We start from the raw sequence: 22,725 nt of genomic DNA on the forward strand, positions 1-22,725 counted from the left end.
GACACCTGGTAAATGTGGTCTCTTATGGTCAATCTTCCAATGATCTGCCTACAAATACGTCACAATGCTGCAGACACCTTGGGGAAACGACAGAAAGGGCAGGCTCATTCCTCTCGCATTCACAGCCATATAAGGAGACAATGGAAAACAGAGCCTCAAAAATCCTGCTCATTTCCTGGATGCCGTCTCATCTTGGTTTTGCCTGAAGCTCACGTTCTAGGGCACGCACAGAAAATATCTTGGTAGTTCTGGACACGACAGAGTGTTTTCTTTCGAAAGCTATCAATTATATGCATAGTCGAGCATCTTTTTGTGACAAAATATCTTGTTTAAAACGGGAACGTTTTTCATCCAAAAATGAAATAGCGCCCCCAGAGCATCAACAGGTTAAGGGGGCTTTATAATTTTGCACGCCCAATTTTTCAAGGGGGCCGAATACTTTCGCAAGGCACTGTATATATATTGTCACGCCCTGGTCTAAGTATTTTTGTGTTTTCTTCATTTATTTGGTCAGGCCAGGGTGTGACATGGGTTTTTGTATGTGGCGTGTTTTTGTATTGTTTTTTTTCCACATGTATTGGGATGATAGCTTAGTGGGGTGTTCTAGGTGAATCTATGGCTGTCCTGAAGTGGTTCTCAATCAGAGGCAGGTGTTTATCGTTGTCTCTGATTGGGAACCATATTTAGGCAGCCATATTCTTTGAGTGTTTTGTGGGTGATTGTCCTTATGTCCCTGTTCTGTGTTAGTTTACACCAGTATAGGCTGTTTCGGTTTTCGTTACGTTTGTTGTTTTTTTAATTGATTCGTGTTTACTTTTGTTTATTAAACATGGATCGCAATCTACACGCCGCATTTTGGTCCGACTCTCCTTCACATACAGAAAACCGTAGCAGATATATATATATATAGACAGTAACAGACAGAGCCCTGCAGGTAGAGACAGATTGGTGGGTGATTGGTGGGAGGGGTGGGACAGAGGGCAGAGTGAGGAGGGGTGGGAATAAGGGGGTGGGACAGTGGAGGATGCAGAGGGATATGCTTGGAATTTAACCGCCATGGCTGACTGGTTCTGGAGTCTATAGGACTAAGAACTTTAAGCATCTTGTCTTCAGTGAAATGGAATGTGTATGGTATGAACCTGGAACCAAGGTTGAGAGATCTTGTAGAATTTTCTCTCCTGAATGAAATGTGTTGTTTAACTAGTCCTTTATTAGGTCATTTAAAAACAAAATGCATGCATTAAGAAAACTAGGAAATACTTAGCTTAACAGCCATTTACCCATTGAGCGAGGTGTTTAGCAAGGTGTCAGTAACCAGGTAACCACTATGTCTGAGTGACACTAGTGTTGATCCCTGCTCAATTGGTCTTTATTATTTTCTCTCCCCACTTTTTTCAGACGTCTGTCTACATCCACAGGTTCAATTAATAATTATAACAATATTTAATAATAACAATATTTAATTTGTAAAGTGCATTTCAAACACTAAATAGAAAACAAAAAAAACAAATTCATCAACACTACATCAGAAAGCAGAAAAAAAGATCACAATACATACAAAACCATGACCTACTAATATAGACTTTAAGCAGATTAAGCAATCAAACGTTAATTAATGAATGTTCATTAACATGGTGATAGAGTGATGCATTAGGCATCAACGCATAATTACTGACACAATCAAAGGACGGACAGGGCTGGATGTAGCCTAGAGCTTTGTACTGACACCGATGGGCATTGAGTAGGTGGTGCTGTTGTGTCTCTTTAAGGCCAACTCTTGTATTTTGAGACAATGTCTTACCCTACCATAGCCTGAAGTAAAAGGTTGTATTCCATGTTTTTTAGATATAATTTAGGTCTTTGTTAACAGGGTTGGGCCGTATCCAGATTTCCATACCTTCATACCGTACCTGTACCATACCGGGCTATACGGTATTACCAGCAGTGCACACGAGGGCCGCTATTTCTATTCAAACGTTATTTTAAAAATATTATGCCATCAAAGTACTAGTGATTACCCATAGCAGACACTAGCTAAATGCTCACAAGCTCAAGAGAGGACAGACAAACCTGGCTCATAAAGTTATGCAACTATCTCAAAAGGCTACTCACACTTGATCCAGGAGGGGATTGATTGTCTCTTCTGTAACCAAAAAGATTGATCTTGCAAGCTAACCACCTCCCGACTCCGACTGTTTGGTCACCTGGCCAGATCAAACCCACCTCTGGAGCCTGCCCTTGTCCTCAAGGAGTCATCCCCCAACTGGCCACACCCAAGATAAAGAACGAGAGTCTGGTTTGGTCACCAGTTGGAGGTTGTCCTACACAACCTGGGACCCAACACCACATCAGCCTGGGACCTTGCCTAGAATAGGATGGCGTGGCGTTCATTGTGCTCCAAGGAGCGAGCGAAGATGAGTGAGTGAGTATTTAAAATCATACCGTCTGTATTTAAAAATATCCCTGTATACGGTATATATGGGCTGTCTGTCAGGGGAGGAGGACTATGACTGGTATGATAATTAAAGAAGGCCTTCTGAGGCTGAAGAGCCCCAGCCCCACATGGCTGCATCGTTTCCATTGTGAAGCATCACTGTTTAGTGGACTGATTTGTTTACAGTCAAAGTCGGGAGGTGGCTAGCTTGCAAGACCAAGCCTCTTGGTTACAGCAGAGACAATGTGAGAGAATGAGAATGTGGCCGGTTTGGTCTGAGTCTAGATAGATATGCAACATTTTACAACTGGTTAAAGTTTATTTTGAAGTTTGCATTAGATTGGGCCTGTACTGGTAGTTAGTTAAAAGGCCAGATTAGCTGGTGGCATGTGACAATGATCTGACCTGAGAACAGAGGACTTGAAATTAAAGGAGTAGCATTGTTTTACATCCAAAGCCAATGAAAAGCAATCTGGGTGAGGGCATTATAGGTGTGTGTGTGTGTGTGTGTCTGTGTGTGTGTGCACATCCTGTTATCCCTGCGTGTGTGTATGTGTGCATACACCTGGATTAGTTTGTTTTAATGGACTGATTTGTTTACCCAATGTCTCGAGCTGTAAGACAGGGGACTCTGTGCCACAACATAGGGCGGAGGTTTGAGTCTATATAAATTGTAGTTTGACTAAACAAACTACATTAACCATGTTTCCATCCAACCTTTTTATGCCCGTAAAGTGCATGTTGGATAGAAAATGTCATGACAGGCCTGAATGAAAGAGCAAATTTGTCACTAAACTTTCCAAATGTCTACCAAACTAGTAAATTTGATAGACAACGTGGGATCTTTTTGACTCGTTAAAATGTACTATGCGAGAAATGGCAGTGGAAATACTTTTATGTGTAAATATTGATATAATAACCATCGTATTGAAGTATACTTGGAGTCATGCAATGACATGTTGTCACGACTCTGGAAAGCATATGGTTTATTAGTCTACAGATGAAATGCATACTAAATGTCTTATTCTGGTGACATGATGATCGATGCTTGGCTGCCGTTTGACAAATTTCATCATGTAGGCTATACCCGCACTCTATCTGCAAGATGTTGGCTAGAGCGCACGTGCCAATGCCAAATTGGGCACATTCGCTATATAAAGCAAAATGTTTTGTGACATTTTTAGTAGAGTTAACCTATTTAACTTGTTTATTTATTTTTCGGTACAGTCATCAATTGGTCGCCAATTGGATGGAAACCAAGCTACTCTTGTGAATTTGTTTGTTTTGACACCTGCTGCATTACCTTCAGACTGTTGGTAATGCAGTTCTTATCAATCTGCAAATCTCTACAGCTCAAAATGTCATGAACAGTATCAAGATGTCCAGTGGAAATAAAGCTTTCTTTGTTAAGGTAGTTCTGGACTTAGTCATTATTGCAGCATACAGAACTGACTGTTTGAAGAAAAAAATGGTTTCCTATCACCATTCCCTTTACCCTGTTTTTACTAACAATCAGACATCTGGTGTGTCCATTCTGGCTCGGACATGGCTACTTGCTTACTTGGAGATATGGTGTGTCCATTCTGGCTCGGACATGGCTACTTGCTTACTTGGAGATATGGTGTGTCCATTCTGGCTCGGACATGGCTACTTGCTTACTTGGAGATATGGTGTGTCCATTCTGGCTCTTGCTTACTTGGACATGGCTTCTTGCTTACTTGGAGATATGGTGTGTCCATTCTGGCTCGGACATGGCTACTTGCTTACTTGGAGATATGGTGTGTCCATTCTGGCTCGGACATGGCTACTTGCTTACTTGGAGATATGGTGTGTCCATTCTGGCTCGGACATGGCAACTTGCTTACTTGGAGATATGGTGTGTCCATTCTGGCTCGGACATGGCTACTTGCTTACTTGGAGATATGGTGTGTCCATTCTGGCTCGGACATGGCTACTTGCTTACTTGGAGATATGGTGTGTCCATTCTGGCTCGGACATGGCTACTTGCTTACTTGGAGATATGGTGTGCTTGTTTCTGTGCCACCCACTTTTTTCTGGTGATATTTTAAATACAAATTATTCCAATACAGCACATGGTCCATTTGTCAGAAATTGAAAGCTTGCACATTCATGCTAAACTAATCGAAATACCATTGCAGAGGTTGTTATTATGGACATAACATCATCATGTCAAGTGTTGCGTTATACATGTCCCAAAGATGTCTATCTTTATGTGGAGCAGTGAACAGGGGAGAGAGATAAGTGCCAGGATGTGCGTTCTTTCCTCATCCTCCTCCAAAGTCAACACATTCAGGGTTACGACAGGCCTGGTTGTGAAAGCATGTCATCCGAGCAGATCGCACTGCATTGGGCTGTTGTGGTCACATCACACTTGTTTCTCAGTCCCTTGATGATTAAAAAAGTGATAAATGGAGTCTTTATTACTCTCTACTGTACTGGTCTATAGCCTCCAGTAATTGTTTCAGGTTCAGTAGCTCTGTCTTTCAGCTTTCTGCTGGTAATTGTGTACTGTACTGTGTGCGCACAGAGCGCTATATAGTGTTTAATGTTCATATTCTATATGCATTCATTAAACTCAAACATATGCATCATTCAGCTATTGTAAGCTGCTGTCCAAACTAGAGCGGTTAAAGTTTATTTTGAAGTTTGCATTAGATTGGGCCTGGCAGGAACAAATATATCTTTCATCAACAGCCACTGGTGACTCACCCAGCCAGCCCCACTCATAACCTGAAGAATGATGTATGAGTCATGCCTTGACTTCACTCCATCCCTTGTTTGACTTTATGAAGTCCCACAGGTTCGTTCCCTGCATACGTTTATTAAAAATGTTTGTGTTTCTATATGATGAGTGATGCGAGTCATGTGACTGTTTTGATACCATTGATATGTGCCAAGCTGTAGACTGTGCCAAGCAGTCCTGTGTGTGTGTGTGTGTGTGTGTGTGTGTGTGTGTGTGTGTGTGTGTGTGTGTGTGTGTGTGTGTGTGTGTTTGTGTGTGAGATACCCTGCCTTGCTGACTGAACAGCTGTGTTGAGCTTTGCCATTGTAAAAGTGTATTGATACAGTTAATGCAAAACAACAGAGCCATTGTTTTACTGAGGAGGATAATGCTCTGTGGCTCAGCTGCTGCTGGCTTTTATCAGTCAACTCCTCTGTTGACTATTCTGCAACATTACAGTGTGTTGTCTAAATGATCTGCTTGAGAGCGTCTGTTATGTTGCGTGGGAGGCAGTTCTACTTCTGTAATACTATAGGCTGTAGGCTAGCTGCCATATGTCCTAAACATACCCAGGAAACTAGTGGGAGTGACCAATGGAGTTGCACAACAGTTCATTGAACTTCCAAAATGTCTAAAAACATTGTAAAACATTTAAGTTTTGAATGTTAGTGTTTCAGAAAATCTCAAATAACTTAATATTACCCGCCTGTATTTCCTGTTATGTTGAATTGTGCCAGATCTGAATATCTCCTACACCCTTAGTAAGAAAAGGTTGTATCTAGAGCCTAAAGCCAAATTGATACCTGTTGCTAACATGCGTCCTGTCACGCTCGCCGAAATGAGTGGACCAAGGTGCAGCGTCGTAGGCGTACATTTTCCTTTATTACACGAACACCGACAAAAAATAAATAAATACCAAACGAAATGTGAAGCTAAATAACAGTGCTAACAGGCAACTATCCATAGTCAAGATCCCACAAAGCACAATGGGGAAATGGCTGCCTAAATATGATCCCCAATCAGAGACAATGATAAACAGCTGTCTCTGATTGGGAACCATACCAAGCCAACAAATCACTAATCATCTGGATGACCCACCCTAGTCACTATCACGCCCCAACCAACATAGAGAATAAACAGCTCTCTATGCTCAAGGCGTGACACGTTCTTTGTCCTGATCTTATCCACATTCTGATTGTGTCCACATTGAAGACGTAGCATCTACACATGGTGATAAAATGTGCCTCTTATCCATCCACTCTGTCCACAATGTAACCAGATTTCCTGGTGCCTCCCTGTATGCAGATTATTTAACAGATATTCTTTCAAAATAATATTTATTTATTTCAAAGCAATTATTGATGCCATAAGTCAATGGTGCTACCTGTCGATGATTTTGAGGCCGATATAATTATTTAAATGTTTTATCCATCCATATCTGTTTATACTTGATTGATATTCAGATACAATGAGTCCCTGACTACCTCCAGAGGTGGCCAGGAAGATCTGATTACAATCAGATTACAATTAGTATTTTAATCGTCTACACCAGTCTAAAAATGTGGGCACAATCCGAATGTGGACAAGATCAGGACAAAATATGCATGTTAGAACCACGTATAAACAGGGCTTACAAAGGTCATTTGGCTGTCCCCATAGGAGAACCGTTTGAAGAACCCTTTGGGTTCCAGGTAGAACCCTTTTCAGTTCCATGTAGAACCCTTTCCACAGTGTTCTACATGGAACGCAAAATAGTTCTATCTGTAACCAAAAAGGGTTCTCCTATTGGGACAGGCAAAGAACTCTTTTGAAACCCTTTTATCTAAGAGTGTAGGGGAGGGATGGCATCAGATGGCATGGAGTAACAGAGAAAGACTCCAAGCAGTTTGGAGCTGGTTGATTTAGGCCTCAGGCTTGTTCAGAGGCTGCAAACTGATAGAGAGACTGAGGAAATGTTTACCCAAAACTGGTGACTGATGTCTTACTGAGGTCAAAGGGCAAGGTTGGGGGTTAAGTTGATTTAATTACGTAACATTTGCTTTTGTGTGTTTTGTTCCATCTTACTTATTTGACCTCCGATCGCAGACCTCATATCGATTTGCTGCGTGGTTAATGTGTTGCACACAGCGCCACATGGGAGTGTGGATGGTTCCTGTGGTCTTTATAATTACTCAGCACATAGTTGTTGCATTGGATATGTCATAGTCATTATCCATTATGAAACATGAGAAAGGTCCTGTGACATGATTGTCCAAAACACAGGGTCCTAATTAGGAAACATGAGAAAGCAATTAGCATTCAGATTTATTCATATCCTTTCAGATTAAGCTGTGTATGTGAGATAACACGTTCTGCCAGATGTGCTTCCTCTTCGGGCTTGAAGTTGGAACAGATACCGCTGTCTGCAAGTAGACACCCGCTGGGCACAGACGTCAGTTCAACGTCTAGTTTTGATTTACATTTGGTTGAGTTGTCAACAAACGTGAATTCACCTTGAAATCAGCAAAACATTTCACTATATCATTGGATTGAGATTCAAATATAAAATTATCTTAAAATTGACTTTTTTCCAAATCCAATCAGTTTCTCACATTTATTCAACATCACATAGATTTATTTTGGTTGAAATTACATGAAAACAATGTTGATTCAACCAGTTTGTGACCAGTGGGCAGCACTAGAAAACAAGAGAATAAAACTTTATGGATGCTTCGTCTGTAGAAGTCTTGCAAACTCAGCATAATATAATGTATCATAATCAAACCATTCATGCATTAAAAAGATCCCTGGTTCAACCCTAATTCATGGCTCATAGACCAAATGTCACAGCAATCTATTCTGCACAGTTTGTTATTTACCCAAAGTCACTGTACAAATAAATAATTAACTGACGAGACTGGCTTCAATGTGTTGGCAAAGTAGGCATGGCCAGGGTAACTTAACATATGCCAACGGAATCAAAAGATTCTGTAAAGTAGCACATTGATGATTTATGGTTCTGTATGACTCATCAGGCAACTTTGTCATGATGAAAATATATTCTGCATACACCCTATTGTGGGAAAAGATGGTATAACAATGCCAGAAGATGCTGATCAATGATGAACAAACAAACCTCTTTTGTTGAAAAATGTACATGACTGCCCATTTTACTCAGGTGGTTGAAACATCCCACATGTAGCAGAGTAAGACAATTATCTTATTGACTGATGGGGAAAGGTGTTTTTAAGTGTAGTGCATTTATCTTCAACATTGCTAAAATGTCTCAGAACATTTCACCCCTCTGAACACATCCATGGTGTTGCACCTGTATCTACAGCACAGGATGTTGGTTTCACCTTAAATGGTTTCCATGTGTTTGATGCCATTCCATTCCAGACATTATTATGAGCTGTCCTCCCCTCCGCAGCCTCCACTGATCAACAGAATCAACAGTGGAATGCTGGTTCCCATTCTGAATTCTAAGAGAGATTCTCATAGCTCACTATATTGGGAAGGCATAATGGGTGTGAGCTAGCCTAACCGCTTCAATTGACAACACAGAGTCAACTTAAAACCCTTTGAGTACAGTGATATTGTACCCACAGCAACTATTAAAACATTCCCAAACCAGAAACCGTGGATTGATGGCAGCATTCGCATGAAACTGAAAGCGCAAACCACTGCTTTTAACCAGGGCAAGGTGACCGGAAACATGACCGAATACAAACAGTGTAGCTATTCCCTCCGCAAGGCAATCAAACGGGCTAAGTGTCAGTATAGAGACAAACTAGAGTCACAATTCAACGGCTCAGACACAAGAGGTATGTGGCAGGGTCTACAGTCAATCACGGATTACAAAAAACAAAACAGCCCTGTTGCAGACCAGGATGTCTTGCTCCCAGACAGAATAAACAACTTCTTTGCTCGCTTTGAGGACAATACAGTGCCACTGACACGCGCGCCACCAAAGTCTGCAGACTCTCCTTCACTGCAGCCGACGTGAGTAAAACATTTAAACGTGTTAACCCTCGCAAGGCTGCAGGCCCAGACGGCATCCCCAGCCGCGTCTTCAGAGCATGCGCAGACCAGCTGGCTGGTGTGTTTACGGACATATTCAATCAATCCTTATCCAAGTCTGCTGTTCCCACGTGCTTCAAGAGGGCCAACATTGTTCCTGTTCCCAAGAAAGCTAAGGTAACTGAGCTAAACGACTACCGCCCCGTAGCACTCACTTCCGTCATCATGAAGTGCTTTGAGAGACTAGTCAAGGACCATATCACCTCCACCCTACCTGACACCCTAGACCCACTCCAATTTGCTTACCGCCCCAATAGGTGCATAGACGAGGCAATCGCAACCACACTGCACACTGTCCTAACCCATCTGGACAAAAGGAATACCTATGTGAGAATGCTGTTCATCGACTTCAGCTCAGCATTTAACACCATAGTACCCTCCAAACTCGTCATCAAGCTCGAGACCCTGGGTCTCGACCCCGCCCTGTGCAACTCGGTACTGGACTTCCTGACGGGCTGCACCCAGGTGGTGAGGGTAGGTAACAACATCTTCACCCCGCTGATCCTCAAGCCCCACAAGGGTGCGTTCTCAGCCCTCTCCTGTACTCCCTGTTCACCCACGACTGCGTGGCCATGCACACCTCCAACTCAATCATCAAGTTTGCAGATGACACTACAGTGGTAGGCTTGATTACCAACAACGACGAGACGGCCTACAGGGAGGAGGTGAAGGCCCTCGGAGTGTGGTGTCAGGAAAACAACCTCACACTCAACATCAACAAAACATAGGAGATGATCGTGGACTTCAGGAAACAGCAGAGCAAGCACCCCCCTATCCACATCGATGGAGAGGGTAGTAAGTTTTAAGTTCCTCCGGCGTACACATCACGGACAAACTGAATTGGTACACCTGAAGAAATACAGCTTGTCACCAAAAGCACTCACAAACTTTTACAGATGCACAATCGAGAGCATCTTGTCGGGCTGTATCACCGCCTGGTACGGCAACTGCTCCGCCCACAACCGTAAGGCTCTCCAAAGGGTCGTGAGGTCTGCACAACGCATCACCGGGGGCAAACTACCTGCCCTCCAGGACACCTACCCCACCCGATGTCACAGGAAGGCCATAAAGATCATCAAGGACAACAACCACCCGAGCCACTGCCTGTTCACCCCGCTATAATATCCAGAAGGTGAGGTCTGTACAGGTGCATCAAACCAGGGACCGAGAGACTGAAAAACAGCTTCTATCTCAAGGCCATCAGACTGTTATCAGCCACCACTAACATTGAGTGGCTGCTGCAAACATACTGACTCAACTCCAGGCACTTTAATAATGGAAAAATGTATGTAAAAAATGTATCACTAGCCACTTTAAACAATGCCACTTAATATAATGTTTACATACCCTACATTACTCATCTCATATGTATATACTGTACTCGATACCATCTACTGCATCTTGCCTATGCCGTTCTGTACCATCACTCATTCATATAACTTTATGTACATATTCTTCATCCCTTTACACTTGTGTGTATAAGGTAGTTGTTGTGAAATTGTTAGGTTAGATTACTCGTTGGTTATTACTGCATTGTCGGAACTAGAAGCACAAGCATTTCACTACACTCGCATTAACATCTGCTAACCATGTGTTTGTGACAAATAACATATGATTTGATTTGACCTCCTGAAAACAGACCAGAGCCTATTGACATGTGTGTCCCAGAAAGCACAATGTTATTCTAACTACTGCACACACACTGTTGTGAATTGTGAATAAGTTGTGTTGGTGAGTGTCGTCTGACCAGTGTACCATTTCTCTCTGCTATAAATCGTCAAGTCTGTCATGTAAAGCACAACGAGTGTGTCAGATGTCACAGTTACAACAGGAAGCGTTGTGGTTGTGTTCTTGGATATGTTGATGTTTAAGAAATGTGTACTTACAGCTGAGTTACTTTCAGTGTGTCAAGTGGCCATGGGCGATGACTGGACCTTTGTACCTTTTCATTTTGAAAAGGCCATACATCATTAATGTGATAGCAACATATAGGTGGAATAGGTTGCGGGTGGCACAATAAGCCATGCCATGGGGTTTGTGAATGTGTGTGTGAGAAAGTGGACCAGAGGATAAGGACGTGTTATAATCCTGAAGTGGGTCTAATCCTGAATGCTGAATGGTTAAAACAATGATAGAAAAGTTGAAATCAAAAGAAAGACTGCGAGAGTGGGCGAGGCATAGAAACCAAGTTTCAACATCTTATCAGTGGTTACTGGGTGAGAACAGCAGCCTGCTCTAAGCCTAACAGTACCTCTCTCTCTGTCTCTCTGTCTCTATGTCTCTCTGTCTCTCTGTCTGTCTGTGCGTCAGGAGTTTTGACCAACTGAGTGTGAAAACAGAATACAGCACCATGACTGACAGGGATGCTACCTCCATGATCAGCTATGACATGTCAGCCTTCAACAGCCTCAGTCCCAACAAGTCCAGAAATAAGGTATGTCACTATATAGTAGACTACAAAAGGAGTCCTCTGTTGTCTTGTGGAGAAGTCATCTGGAAATATCTGTTCTATATTTGAATTACTGTACTTTTAAACCCCACCCTCTTTACCTTCTGTGAGGCCAATCTAAAGTCTTTTAGGACAGACTCATCTAAGAGTAATGATGAAATGTGACTATACTATACATCGTAGCAAAACATACTGTACCATACATTTTTACCATAGTTCTGTTCTGCAATTGTCAAAAGTATGTGTCAAAAGAGAGAACTTTCAGAGTGGATAGATTCATATGCAACATACTTGATATTGATCAAAAGGATTACTAAACATAATTTCAGTAACAGAATCTGTTTGTTTGCTTGGAGACATTTACCCCATACCACTGCTTGCCACTTTTTGCACTGACTCTGGCTGTGCAGTCATATAGAAGGTGTGCAGAGGAGGGCAGTATTGACTCACTTTGCAGGGCTGGAAAAGAATTAAGGTAAATCCCAAACCAGTCCCTTCCTCCCTCCTCACTCCTCGGCCCTCCATTTGCATGATGAAGTGTTATTGAGGATGTAGGTGCTAATTAGACCCTTTGATATGTGAGATGTACATAAACAGTACAGCAGTTCAGATTCTTCATACAGACCCCTCAATAAAAGTTTGAGTCAGTTTATTTGTATTATGCAACATTTAGGTTTTGAAAACTGATCTATGTGATAATTTCTTCAATGCCTTGGGTTATTAAGATAAATGTAGACACGTTTATCAGAAGCCCCTTAAAGTTGTATACAAATCATTAGGGTTGAAGGGTAAATTATATGCCCACCTACAGATGCAGTATCTTAATTTGACCTATATTGTCACAGCAAAATAATCCTGCAGTTATTCTCCATTGACACCTACTTGTCCAACATGTTGTCCAACATGTGCACTGTATATTATAGTTATTATTAATGATTCATTATTATTATTAATGGGGTAGGATTCACTATCTATGTTCTATTGATATCAATCCAGCTTTCACAAATACGTAATTGAGTACATTAATCCTTTCAAGAAGAATGAAGTTTTCCCTGGAAACTTGGTTACTGGAGTAGAAAGAATAGGATCCTGTGTCTTTTATTTTATTCATTCAAATTAAGTATTTCTAAGCTAGGCATACAATTTGGAACATGAACTTGAACACAGTAACCACTAAGTTTGTGCCTGTACCTGTCATGTGTTTCCTGAAAGGTCTGAGGCCATTTGGAAACAAAAGAACAATCAGCTCTGTTTCAACAAGATGTTTAATATGTGAAAGTCCAGAGATCCAGAGTCTGTTTCTACTACTGAAGGAAGGATGTGCACAGGTCCATATGAAACAACAACAGCAAATCATTCAACTCGTGTGCCAGTTATAGGCACAAAAAGGCAAACATGTACATCCTTTCGTGTGTCAGAGTTGGTTGAACCATTGTACACTGCTGAATCATGTAATAATTAGCAAATATTCGCAAATGTACATATTGTGTTGGGTACAACCACAATATATGTTTTTTTCTTTCTTGTCTCAGTCTTTTCCACTGTATTATGATATTGATAAAGATGTCCCGGGGCTACTGACTTGCCCCAGTTTGATTGAGGGAAGAAGGGTGGAGATGTTAGTCAGACATCCGTGTCCATACATTCTCATTGGATAATTAGTTAATGTGGGTTTTTTTATGTGAAAGCTCTTTCACAATAGCCTTTATGCTGCACCTGTGATAGAAGTGCAATTATGCCCTGAAGCAATGTACCTTAGTTTGTTTGATACAAGTCTACTCAGGGCTAGACAGATATAGATAGACACGGATATCGCTCACACACTGTCTCTCTGTCTGTCTGTAAAGTTAGACAGTTCACTTATTGTATTTGGCGGCGTTGACTTTTATTCCAGCTTAGTAATTGTATATTGTTATCTTCAACCAAGCAGCTTAGCAGGAAGTTATGAGCTGATAAACATTCACTTTTTGCACCTGATTTGCTATTGGTGCAGAATATGGTTATTATGCCGGGACTGTAAGGAAAATAAATCTACAGGCTAAAATCCAGCAAGTATCGCTAAAATGGTATGTAGCGGTTTTATTTGAAGTGTTTGTGTGTATTATCTTTAGATATGATGTTCTGTATACTCTTCCAGCCTGTACTATAGTAGGAAACAGACAAACAGAGTGTCCTGGGCTTTTGTATGTATGCTACTGTGTGTACTATGTTTTTTTGTTTAGACAGCCTTATGTGATGTGTATGTTTTGTATTGATTCTATGGATCCTGGACTCCCTGGAGAACAGTGACTATCCTGGCTAAATAGACTATCAAGGCTAAATCAATGAAAATAAATGACAGAGTACAAAGTATACAGACACCAAAAGAACATTGGGACAGTCTTGTTCCATGCGTATATGGGCAGTGTGCGTCATGGCTGGATCGAACTTTCTTTTCACTTTGACATTATAGAGTATTTTGTGCAAATCAATGACAAAAAAATCACAATTAAATCTATTTCAATCCCACTTTGTAACACAACAAAATTTGAAAAAAATCCAAGGGGGTGAATATTTATGATACCCACTGTCTAAATTGAATAAGACATGGACGTACATTGTTGTGTTTATTTCTAGGTATGGTAAGTAATCCAATAGATCTTATAGAAAACTAGTATTATTTGGTGATCCTCACATTCCTTGTTTGCCTCGTTGGTTCCCATTCGACCTGTCCGGCATTGGGATTCAAAACCTGTCAATACTGACTTGTGGGAAATGTTATTAGTCACATGCGCCGAATACAACAGGTGTTTCACCTTACAGTGAAATGCTTACTTACGAGCCCCTAACCAACAATACGAAGAATACGAAATAAAAGTAACAAGTAATTAAAGAGCAGCAGTGAAATAACAATAGCGAGACTATATACAGGGGGGTACCGATACAGAGTCAATGTCCGAGGGCACCGGTTAGTTGAGGTAATATGTACATGTAGGTAGGGTTATTAAAGTGACTGTGCATAGATGATAACAACAGAGAGTAGCAGCGGTGTAAAAGAAGGGGAGGGGGGTCAACGCAAATAGTCTGGGTAGCCATTTGATTAGATGTTCAGGAGTCTTATGACTTGAGGGTAGAAGCTGTTTAGAAGCCTCTTGGACCTAGACTTGGCGCTCCAGTATCGCTTGCCGTGTGGTAGCAGAGAGAACAGTCTATGACTAGGGTGGCTAGAGTCTTTGAACATTTTTAGATTCTTCCTCTGACACCGCCTGGTATAGAGGTCCTGGATGGCAGGAAGCTTGTCCCCAGTGATGTACTGGGCCGTGTCGCACTACCCCCTGTAGTGCCTTGCGGTCGGAGACCGAGCAGTTGCCACACCAGGCAGTGATGCAATCCGCCAGGATGCTCTCGGTGGTGCAGCTGTAGATCCTTTTGAGGATGTGAGGACCCACGGCAAATCTTTTCAGTCTCCCGAGGCCTGCCTAATGTTGTCAATACCATAGAATTAGCCATTAGAATATTACTTTAATAGGATCTCTATGGTCATTGCCCAGGTGCTGTAGAAGCCTGATCATTTCCCTAACTGGCTGTTACCAGAGAGACATCTACACCAGTGTTTCCCAAATCTGGACAAGCATACCTGATTCTACTTCTCAACTAATCATCAAGTACTTGACAAGTTGAATCAGGTGGTTCAATAAAAATGTGTGCTGTTGGGGGGTACTTGAGGACCAGAGTTGGGAAACACTGATCTATACCATTCAGCTTGGCCTGTTTGATTTTGACAAGAATGCTATATACTATCAGTAACATTTCAACTTACTACCTACAAATTTAAGCCTAACACTAACCCTTATCCTAACCCTAAACTTAACCCTTACCCTAACACTATCCCTAATCTTAACCCTTACCTTTATTCTAAACCTTGCCTTAACCGTAACCTTAGCAGGCAGTTGTTTATCAATAGATAGTCAGGTGATTATCAGATAATTTGTTGATAGTATGACCATCTGTATAGCATCTACAGAAGAACTATCCAAATAAATTGTGATCGGATATTTACGTAATCTTAGAGGTAATAGTTGATGTTAAGGATTTAAGGTTAATGCGTTAATCAGAGAATTAATCTATTCTATGTAAATGTACTACATCATTGAGCACACCTCATATCAGGGCTCTCTAAAAACCTGTTCCTGGAGCGCTACCCCCCTGTAAGTTTTCGTTCAAACCCCAGTTGTAACTAACCTGATTCAGATATTCAACCAGCTAATTATTACAATCAGGCGTGCTAGATAAGGGTTGGAGCAAAAACCTACTGGACGGTGGCTCTCCAGGAATAGGGTTGGAGAACCCTGCTTTATATCAAGGACAACAAAAAAAGTGAGAGAGGAACTAACGTCTGTGGTTATTTGTATAGCTGTGCCAAAAACAACAGGTGTGTCTGTTCTCCATCTGGGTTTTGATATTTCTGTTTTTTTCTCTGTCTCCTCCAAGAGCTCAGACAGAGTGTTGAACCGTATCGGCAGTTTTTTTTCCATTAAGAAGAAGAAGAGCCGGAGCAGTTCACTCTCAGCAGACTCAGAGGATGGATCTTGGCTTGGTCCTGGCTCTCCAGTCTCCCCCCAGTCCCCTGGTTCTCCCATCTCCCCCCAGTCCCCTGGTTCTCCTCTCTTCCCCCACCAACCTCCACAGGAAGACTGGCAAAGGACCCCCACCACCACCCGGAGAGAGGGGGAGGTAGTGGAAGCCGGAGCTGGGCCAGTGCAGGGAAGTTTGTCAGAGCTCCAGGAGGAGGGATCGGTGTTCAGTACCAGCTCCAGCCCTGGTACCTCCAGCCTAGCCTCTCTGGTGGTGGTGGACAGAGGGGACCTTTTGTTTGCAGGCAGCGACAGCAGCGGTCGTGGCAGCGTGAGGGAGGTGCAGGTGTGCAAGGCGAGCCGGGCCGAGGCAGAGGCAGATGGAGAGACAGACAGGAATTCTTGGAATCTGACTCCCACGAACTCGTCCTCCTCCAGAGCAGACCAAGTCCCAGGGCTCAGCCCCACTGAGGACGTAGTGGGAGAGGCGAGCAGGAGGCTGCAGGTACATCTGGAACAAACCACTATGAAAGACAGAGAGGGGTCTGGAGGGGTCAGCCCAGTGGTCCAAAACACCCTCAGGTCGTTTGAGCTCTCCCAATCTCACCTTAAGGCTGACTTCACCTCTCTGGTCACAGAGTCTAAAAAGACCTCCCTGAAAACAGGGAGAGGGAAGGGGAGTTACCTAGTGGGAGTGACTGTAGGCTCTCAGTCACACACCCCATCCTCCTCAGATCCCCAGCCAGAGGGGGGGGAGGGGGAGGACAGCCCAGCCATGGGGAAGAAAAACAGGAGGAGGGCTCTGAAATCCACCAGCAGCAGCTCGCCTGAAACAGCTCCCCCCACACAGACCACGTTACATGGGGGAGAGGAGGGGACGACGCAGGACTCACCAGTGAAGCTACACAAAGCCTTGTGGGTGGAAACACACCTGGGAGAAGAGGAGGGGGAGAGGAAGGGGAAGACGAAGAGTGTAAATTCGCATTCAGTCCTGGCCATACCTATGACTGTGGCCCCTGTGGAGTACCCTGATACTGCAGGGGTCCTGGCCACTCTAACTCCTTCAGCAGTATCAGCAGCAGAGGCCAGTGGCAGAGAGCCAAAGCCAAAGCTGGCTGTATCTACAGCGCCAGCCTCCAAGGAGTCCAAAACAACAAACAAAGCCCAGCCAGAGGCGAACAGTCCAGGCACAGACTCAGAGAGCAGCACCCCTCTAGAGTACCAGATGGCCCTGAGCAAAGAGGAAAAGCACAGGAGTGTGAAACTGTCCCGCAGTGAGAAGATTTTCCCTAAGAAGGTGTATGTGAGCCCTGAGCCCAGTTTTGACGGGGACGAGCAGACAAAAACAGAGCAAGAAAATAATGACATCGCAGACTTGGCTTCAAAGTTTCCTCAGAAGTCAGAGGTGAAACTGTAAGTATCTTTATTTTACTTTTTCTTTGGTCTTTTTAAAGAGTGCTTTGATCCTAAAGAGAGAAAGAGAAATTGAGAGAGCGATTGAAAGATTGAGTGAGAGAAAGAAAAAAACACCTGAGCTGTGCCTATTTGTACCAGAAGAGAACAATAACAGCAGTTCTTAGTACAGCTGAAAAAGTCCTGCGTCATTAAAATGTCACATTACTTAATGTATACTTCACTTGGACTACATGATTACTGATCGTACTACAGGTCATCGACTATGCAACAATACTCTGTCTTCCTATGTCATTGTCACAAAATACAGTGTGCACTTCACATCCCCATCAGTACACTACCTTAAATTATTAAGTCAGTTGTTCAAATGAACTGTTTTATTTCAATCAAAATGGAGCTTTACTCCATGTTTTATTTCCATCTTGAAAGATGATGATTAATGGCAGAAGCAACTAGTCACTTTGTTTGACTAAAGGGTTTAATGAGTAGACTCAGTACAAGGCTGACAAAAGTAAGGCACACCATTCTGATATCCACATATCTTTCAGACATAGTAATGCCACAAGGCATGCTTTTTGTTGTATCATATTAATGTGATGTAGCCTGTTTTTTAGATTAAAATGCTTGGGATTCATCCAAGACTCTTCATGGATTTATTGTTCTACTGATACCTGAGGAGATGTTTCAGGTTCACTTTGCACGTATTGCTAAAGGCTGTTTTTCCTTATTCGAATAACATGTTTATTTGGTTTTATAATGGTTGGTATAAATGAAGTACCCTATCAATGTAGTTACAACACCTGTTTGTGGTGACAAGTTTTTTCTGCACACTAAATTATTTTACCCTCCTGTCCTCAAAGTTAATCACATTTTCTCTCTTCTCTAAACAGCTCGCCAAGCCCCAAAAATGTTTATGTAGACCTCAAGGAACCAAACAATGACTGTATCATCACTGCTGGGGATATAACCAAGGGTACAGACTCTGATCGAAGACACCATGACCCCATGGCTGTAGACAGTTCCCCAACGTCCCCAACCCAAGAGCTGGATGAGGCCTCTCCAACCACAACTATGCCAGGACGTAAAACACAGCCCAACACAGGAGGTTCAAGGGTTAGATGTCAGGGGACGACCCAGGTCACCCCGTCTAAACCAGGTGACATAGTAGGCAATGTAGCCAGTCGGTCAAAGTGCCAACCTCCTCCGGTTGGACCCAAGTCCAAAGCTGTCCTGGGCATGGCTAAGGGAAAGGGTCTCAAAGATGGTGGAAAGGCAGGGATTTCTAGTGGGGCTCCATCACAAAGGACACCTAAAGATGGCAGTGAGAAAACAAAGGTTATGTCACCTACGTTAAAGGATCAACCCACCGCAGGAAAAACAGAGATCACCGACAGCCCCAAGTCGAAAATTCCCAAAAAGTCACAGACAGAAGCTGTATCAAAACCTCCACTGTCACCAGGCACAACCACAGTGGTTGATGGTTCAGTGGCTGTGTCTCTACCTGTGCTTGGTTCCAAACCCCAGAAGACCCCTAAACCTAAACATTTAATGATTAAAACAGACAAAAAGCCTATCACCGAGGAGGTGAATGAAGTGGGTTCAGGGGGGAAAGCAACTCCAGGGCCTGTTACGTCAGAAGATGCATCACCTACTAAAGTACCAGTCATGTCACCTGTGAACTCAGATAAGGTAAACCTATCCAATGGGATGGAAAAAGACCCTGAGGACAACAACACTGAAATAGCCAAAACAAGTGAACCCAAAGATGTCAAAAAGCAGGCTCCCACGAGCCCAGACAGCACCAACAGCAGCATGATACCAAAGAGCCGGTTACCCAAAGCCCCTGACAACTCTTTGTCTCTGGTCAGAAAGATGAAAGACGGCAAACTACAAACCATCGACACAGGGAGTAAAACTACCAAGACCACTGAGAGAGCATCAGTTGTCAATAGTAGGCCTTCCACACCAACCAGCCCAAAGCAGCAGGAGCTTCCCAGCCCAGAGGAAATGCCCCCAGATGAGACAATGACCACTGAACCTGAGAAGGGTAAGACAAACTTGTCATGGATTTTGAACATGGGATATTGATAAGATTCTGTCTGCTTATTCATAGCCCCTGTCTAGCTTACACGTTTTAGTTATGTGTTTAGTGGTGGTAATGTTTCAAAATTATCCAATGGTTTAATTTCTTTGATGGACTAGAGGAATTGTAAATGTCACATATTTAAGAGAAAGGGATAGCTCTCATTTTGCAATGCATTGTGAAAACTAACCAACAAACTGCTATACTAACTGTCTGACTAACTATTGTATCACCAACAGGAAACAAGCTGCCCTGCCCTTTGCAAACAAACCTGCCCCAACAGGCCTCCAATAAGAGCACCCCCCGTGACGACGGGAACACACCCACCCCTCCCTCACTGTTACCAACCAAGCCAGAGAAACCAGCCTCCCTTGGACTTAAGAAGAAGAGTAACATCACATCTCCCACCATGGACATGACTGCTGATGATTCTGGGAAGGCTTCACCACTGACTTTGAAAAGTCCAGTGAAAGATCCAAGTGATTCTGTGACTGTGGCTAGCAAGCGTGCAATGTTCCGTCAGGTAACTCCCCCTAAAGGCAAGCACAGCAAGCCACTCAAGAAATATGAGCAAACTATGAACTCTGAAACACAATCTAAATCCATACAAGATTATGTGTCACTGGTCACAGATAACTCTCAAATAGATGATCAACAAACCACACCAGCAACACACCAGCAACTGTTTGTAAATGATCAAACAGATGAACCAGCAGTCACTGGAACAAAGAAATCACAAGAGGACAGGAGCAGTAGTAGTACACCTGAAACAAAAATGGATAAAATATCTGAAAATGGACAAAAAAAATCGATATCAGTCAAAACTACCTGTATTACAAAGGAACAACAAACCAAACCATACCCAGATCTCTCATCCGAGACAGAGAGTGACCACAACTATGTGGAAGCCTTAACCAATACACCACTGCAGCAGATGGGTCCTGTAAGCCCAGGTGTAGTCCTGGAGAAACGCCCAACTGAACCAAGCCTCATTGTGTCTGCCTCAATCACACCTACCCATGAGGAAGTAATATATACATCAACCAAGCCTGAATTGACGGATCACATTCATACTGACACTGAGAACCAAGCTAATCAGAAAAGTGATGAGTACAATGAAAATACTTCTACAGCTTCAGAGAAGCTCATACTTAGTGCTGGGGAAGGGATATCCAATACGAATCAGCCTGTGGAACATGGCCTGGATGTAGCAAAGGATAGCCCACCCAAAAATGCCTCCACTGTGGTTGAAAGAAGAGAGAGTCAAGATACGGCAACACAGTCACCCATCTTTGGATCAGAGGAAAAATCTAAGAAACTAGCTAATACTCAAACCCCCGATATAGTACCTATTCGTAATGGCATAGTTTCTGATATATCCATAGTGTCTGGGAAAGAGACTGAAGTACAGAAGGGGGGAGAGCCAGTGAAGGTCTCCAACATCATAACAGAGCCTACGATTGTTCTGAAACCAATTAAAAATGGTGAGGTCCAACTGAACAAAGAGCTTCCTTCACTGACACAGAATTTGGCAGATGCACATAGCGGGCCACACAAAGAAAACAAAGATGAAAAACTGGGTGAGGCGGCAACTAAGAGCACAGTTACTAAGATGGATGCAAAACAGGAATCAAAGACCATAACTACAAAAGATCAGAAAGAGAAAGTGACAAAACAAGGAGAAAGACCCAGCGAAGGAGCGACTAAGATGTTAGACACAAAACAGGACTCAAAATCCATAAGAACAAAAGCTCAGGAGAAGAAGGTCTTGCTCCTCAAAGAACCCCCTAAAACGACAAAAGCAAACCCCAAGGCTGAGCTGCCTCTTCAGCTGCCAACTTCTCTGAAGCTCCCCTCTCCCCCTAAACCTCTCCCTCTGAAACAAGAATCTCCGTCCAGCTGGCTGAACGTGGAGCGCAGCTCAAAACAGGAGCAGAAGAGGGAGACCAAGAGAAGGCTGGACTGTTCAGCCAGCGAGGATGAGAGTCTGGCTGAGATTGACAACGTGGATGACTTCATCAGGAGCATTAAGGAACTGGGCACCCCCTTTCACCTGCCCCCCAAGAGGCACCACGACCATGCCAAGACCTCCTCGCCCCCCTTTGCCCTGCCCGCCATCAAGGAGGACCGCTTCGAGAACCCTTTTGACGCTGATGGCTTCCAGTTTGGCCTGAAAAAGAGGACCAAGGATGAAGAAACCCCGGCCATGTTGATAAAGAAACAGGCCAGGGAGGAGAAGACACAGCCAAGAAGGGCTAATGCAGAGGACAGCCTTCTCTTCAAAGCCCTCCAGTCTCCATCTAGAGCCCGGAGAAAACCAGGGTGTCAAACAGATGGGAAAGATGGAGAGGTGAACATTAAAGTAGAGGGGAAGAGGGAAGTAGAGAAGAAAGAGGAGCAAGGGGAAGAAACCGGTCAGCTCACGTCACGGCTAGGAAGGATGTCTCTACTCTCCAACCTATTGAGCTCCCCCAGGACTTCCAGAAGGAACAAAGGGGATCCTTCCTCCTCAGTCTCTAATGGTGCTCCTCCCTCTCCTACCACCCAGGGCACAGTGCCAGAAAGGGCGGGTTGGAGAAGTATGAATCCGGGCCTGACTATGGGTGTGGTTGCAACTGGTGAGTCAATAATCAGTCCTTCCTCACCTCCTCCTCTCCCCTTGTTCACTGAGCTAAAGCTGCCAGATCCCCTGGAGCAGTATCTCAGGACAGACAAAGGATCCTCACAGAGTAGTGCTACACAGAGTACAATGGCTAGCCCTGTAATGGGCTTAGGTCACGGTACTGGACTAAAGGGACTTACCTTAGGACTTCATCCAGCCACCAACCACATCCCACAGGCCACTCTGAATGGTCTTCCTGCAGCCAACCCCAAGGTAAGAGTCTCAGACAAGACTGCATGAAGCCAACTGACAGTTTGGGGTTTTGCATCATTACTGTACTGTATGTATCTATGTTATTTTATTTATCCATCTAAAATCTCTATAGACGG

At 43.3% G+C, this 22,725-nt stretch overlaps 1 protein-coding gene across 2 annotated transcripts in view; it reads left to right on the forward strand.

The window, feature by feature from the left end:
- LOC135508363 (beta/gamma crystallin domain-containing protein 1-like) overlaps window positions 1–22,725 on the forward strand; it is a 61,522-nt gene that overhangs the window by 12,458 nt on the left and 26,339 nt on the right. The window contains exons 2-5 of one of the 2 annotated variants that reach the window (XM_064928492.1): window positions 11,547–11,670; window positions 16,156–17,651; window positions 18,542–19,698; window positions 19,974–22,609. In XM_064928492.1, the coding sequence (XP_064784564.1) occupies window positions 11,547–11,670; window positions 16,156–17,651; window positions 18,542–19,698; window positions 19,974–22,609 (5,413 nt within the window). Of the gene's footprint in view, window positions 1–11,546; window positions 11,671–13,490; window positions 13,752–16,155; window positions 17,652–18,541; window positions 19,699–19,973; window positions 22,610–22,725 lie in introns of those variants that run through there. The other variant, XM_064928494.1, reaches the window with a different exon arrangement.

Source organism: Oncorhynchus masou, chromosome 21, assembly GCF_036934945.1.
Source record: "Oncorhynchus masou masou isolate Uvic2021 chromosome 21, UVic_Omas_1.1, whole genome shotgun sequence".
Lineage (NCBI taxonomy): Eukaryota > Metazoa > Chordata > Actinopteri > Salmoniformes > Salmonidae > Oncorhynchus > Oncorhynchus masou.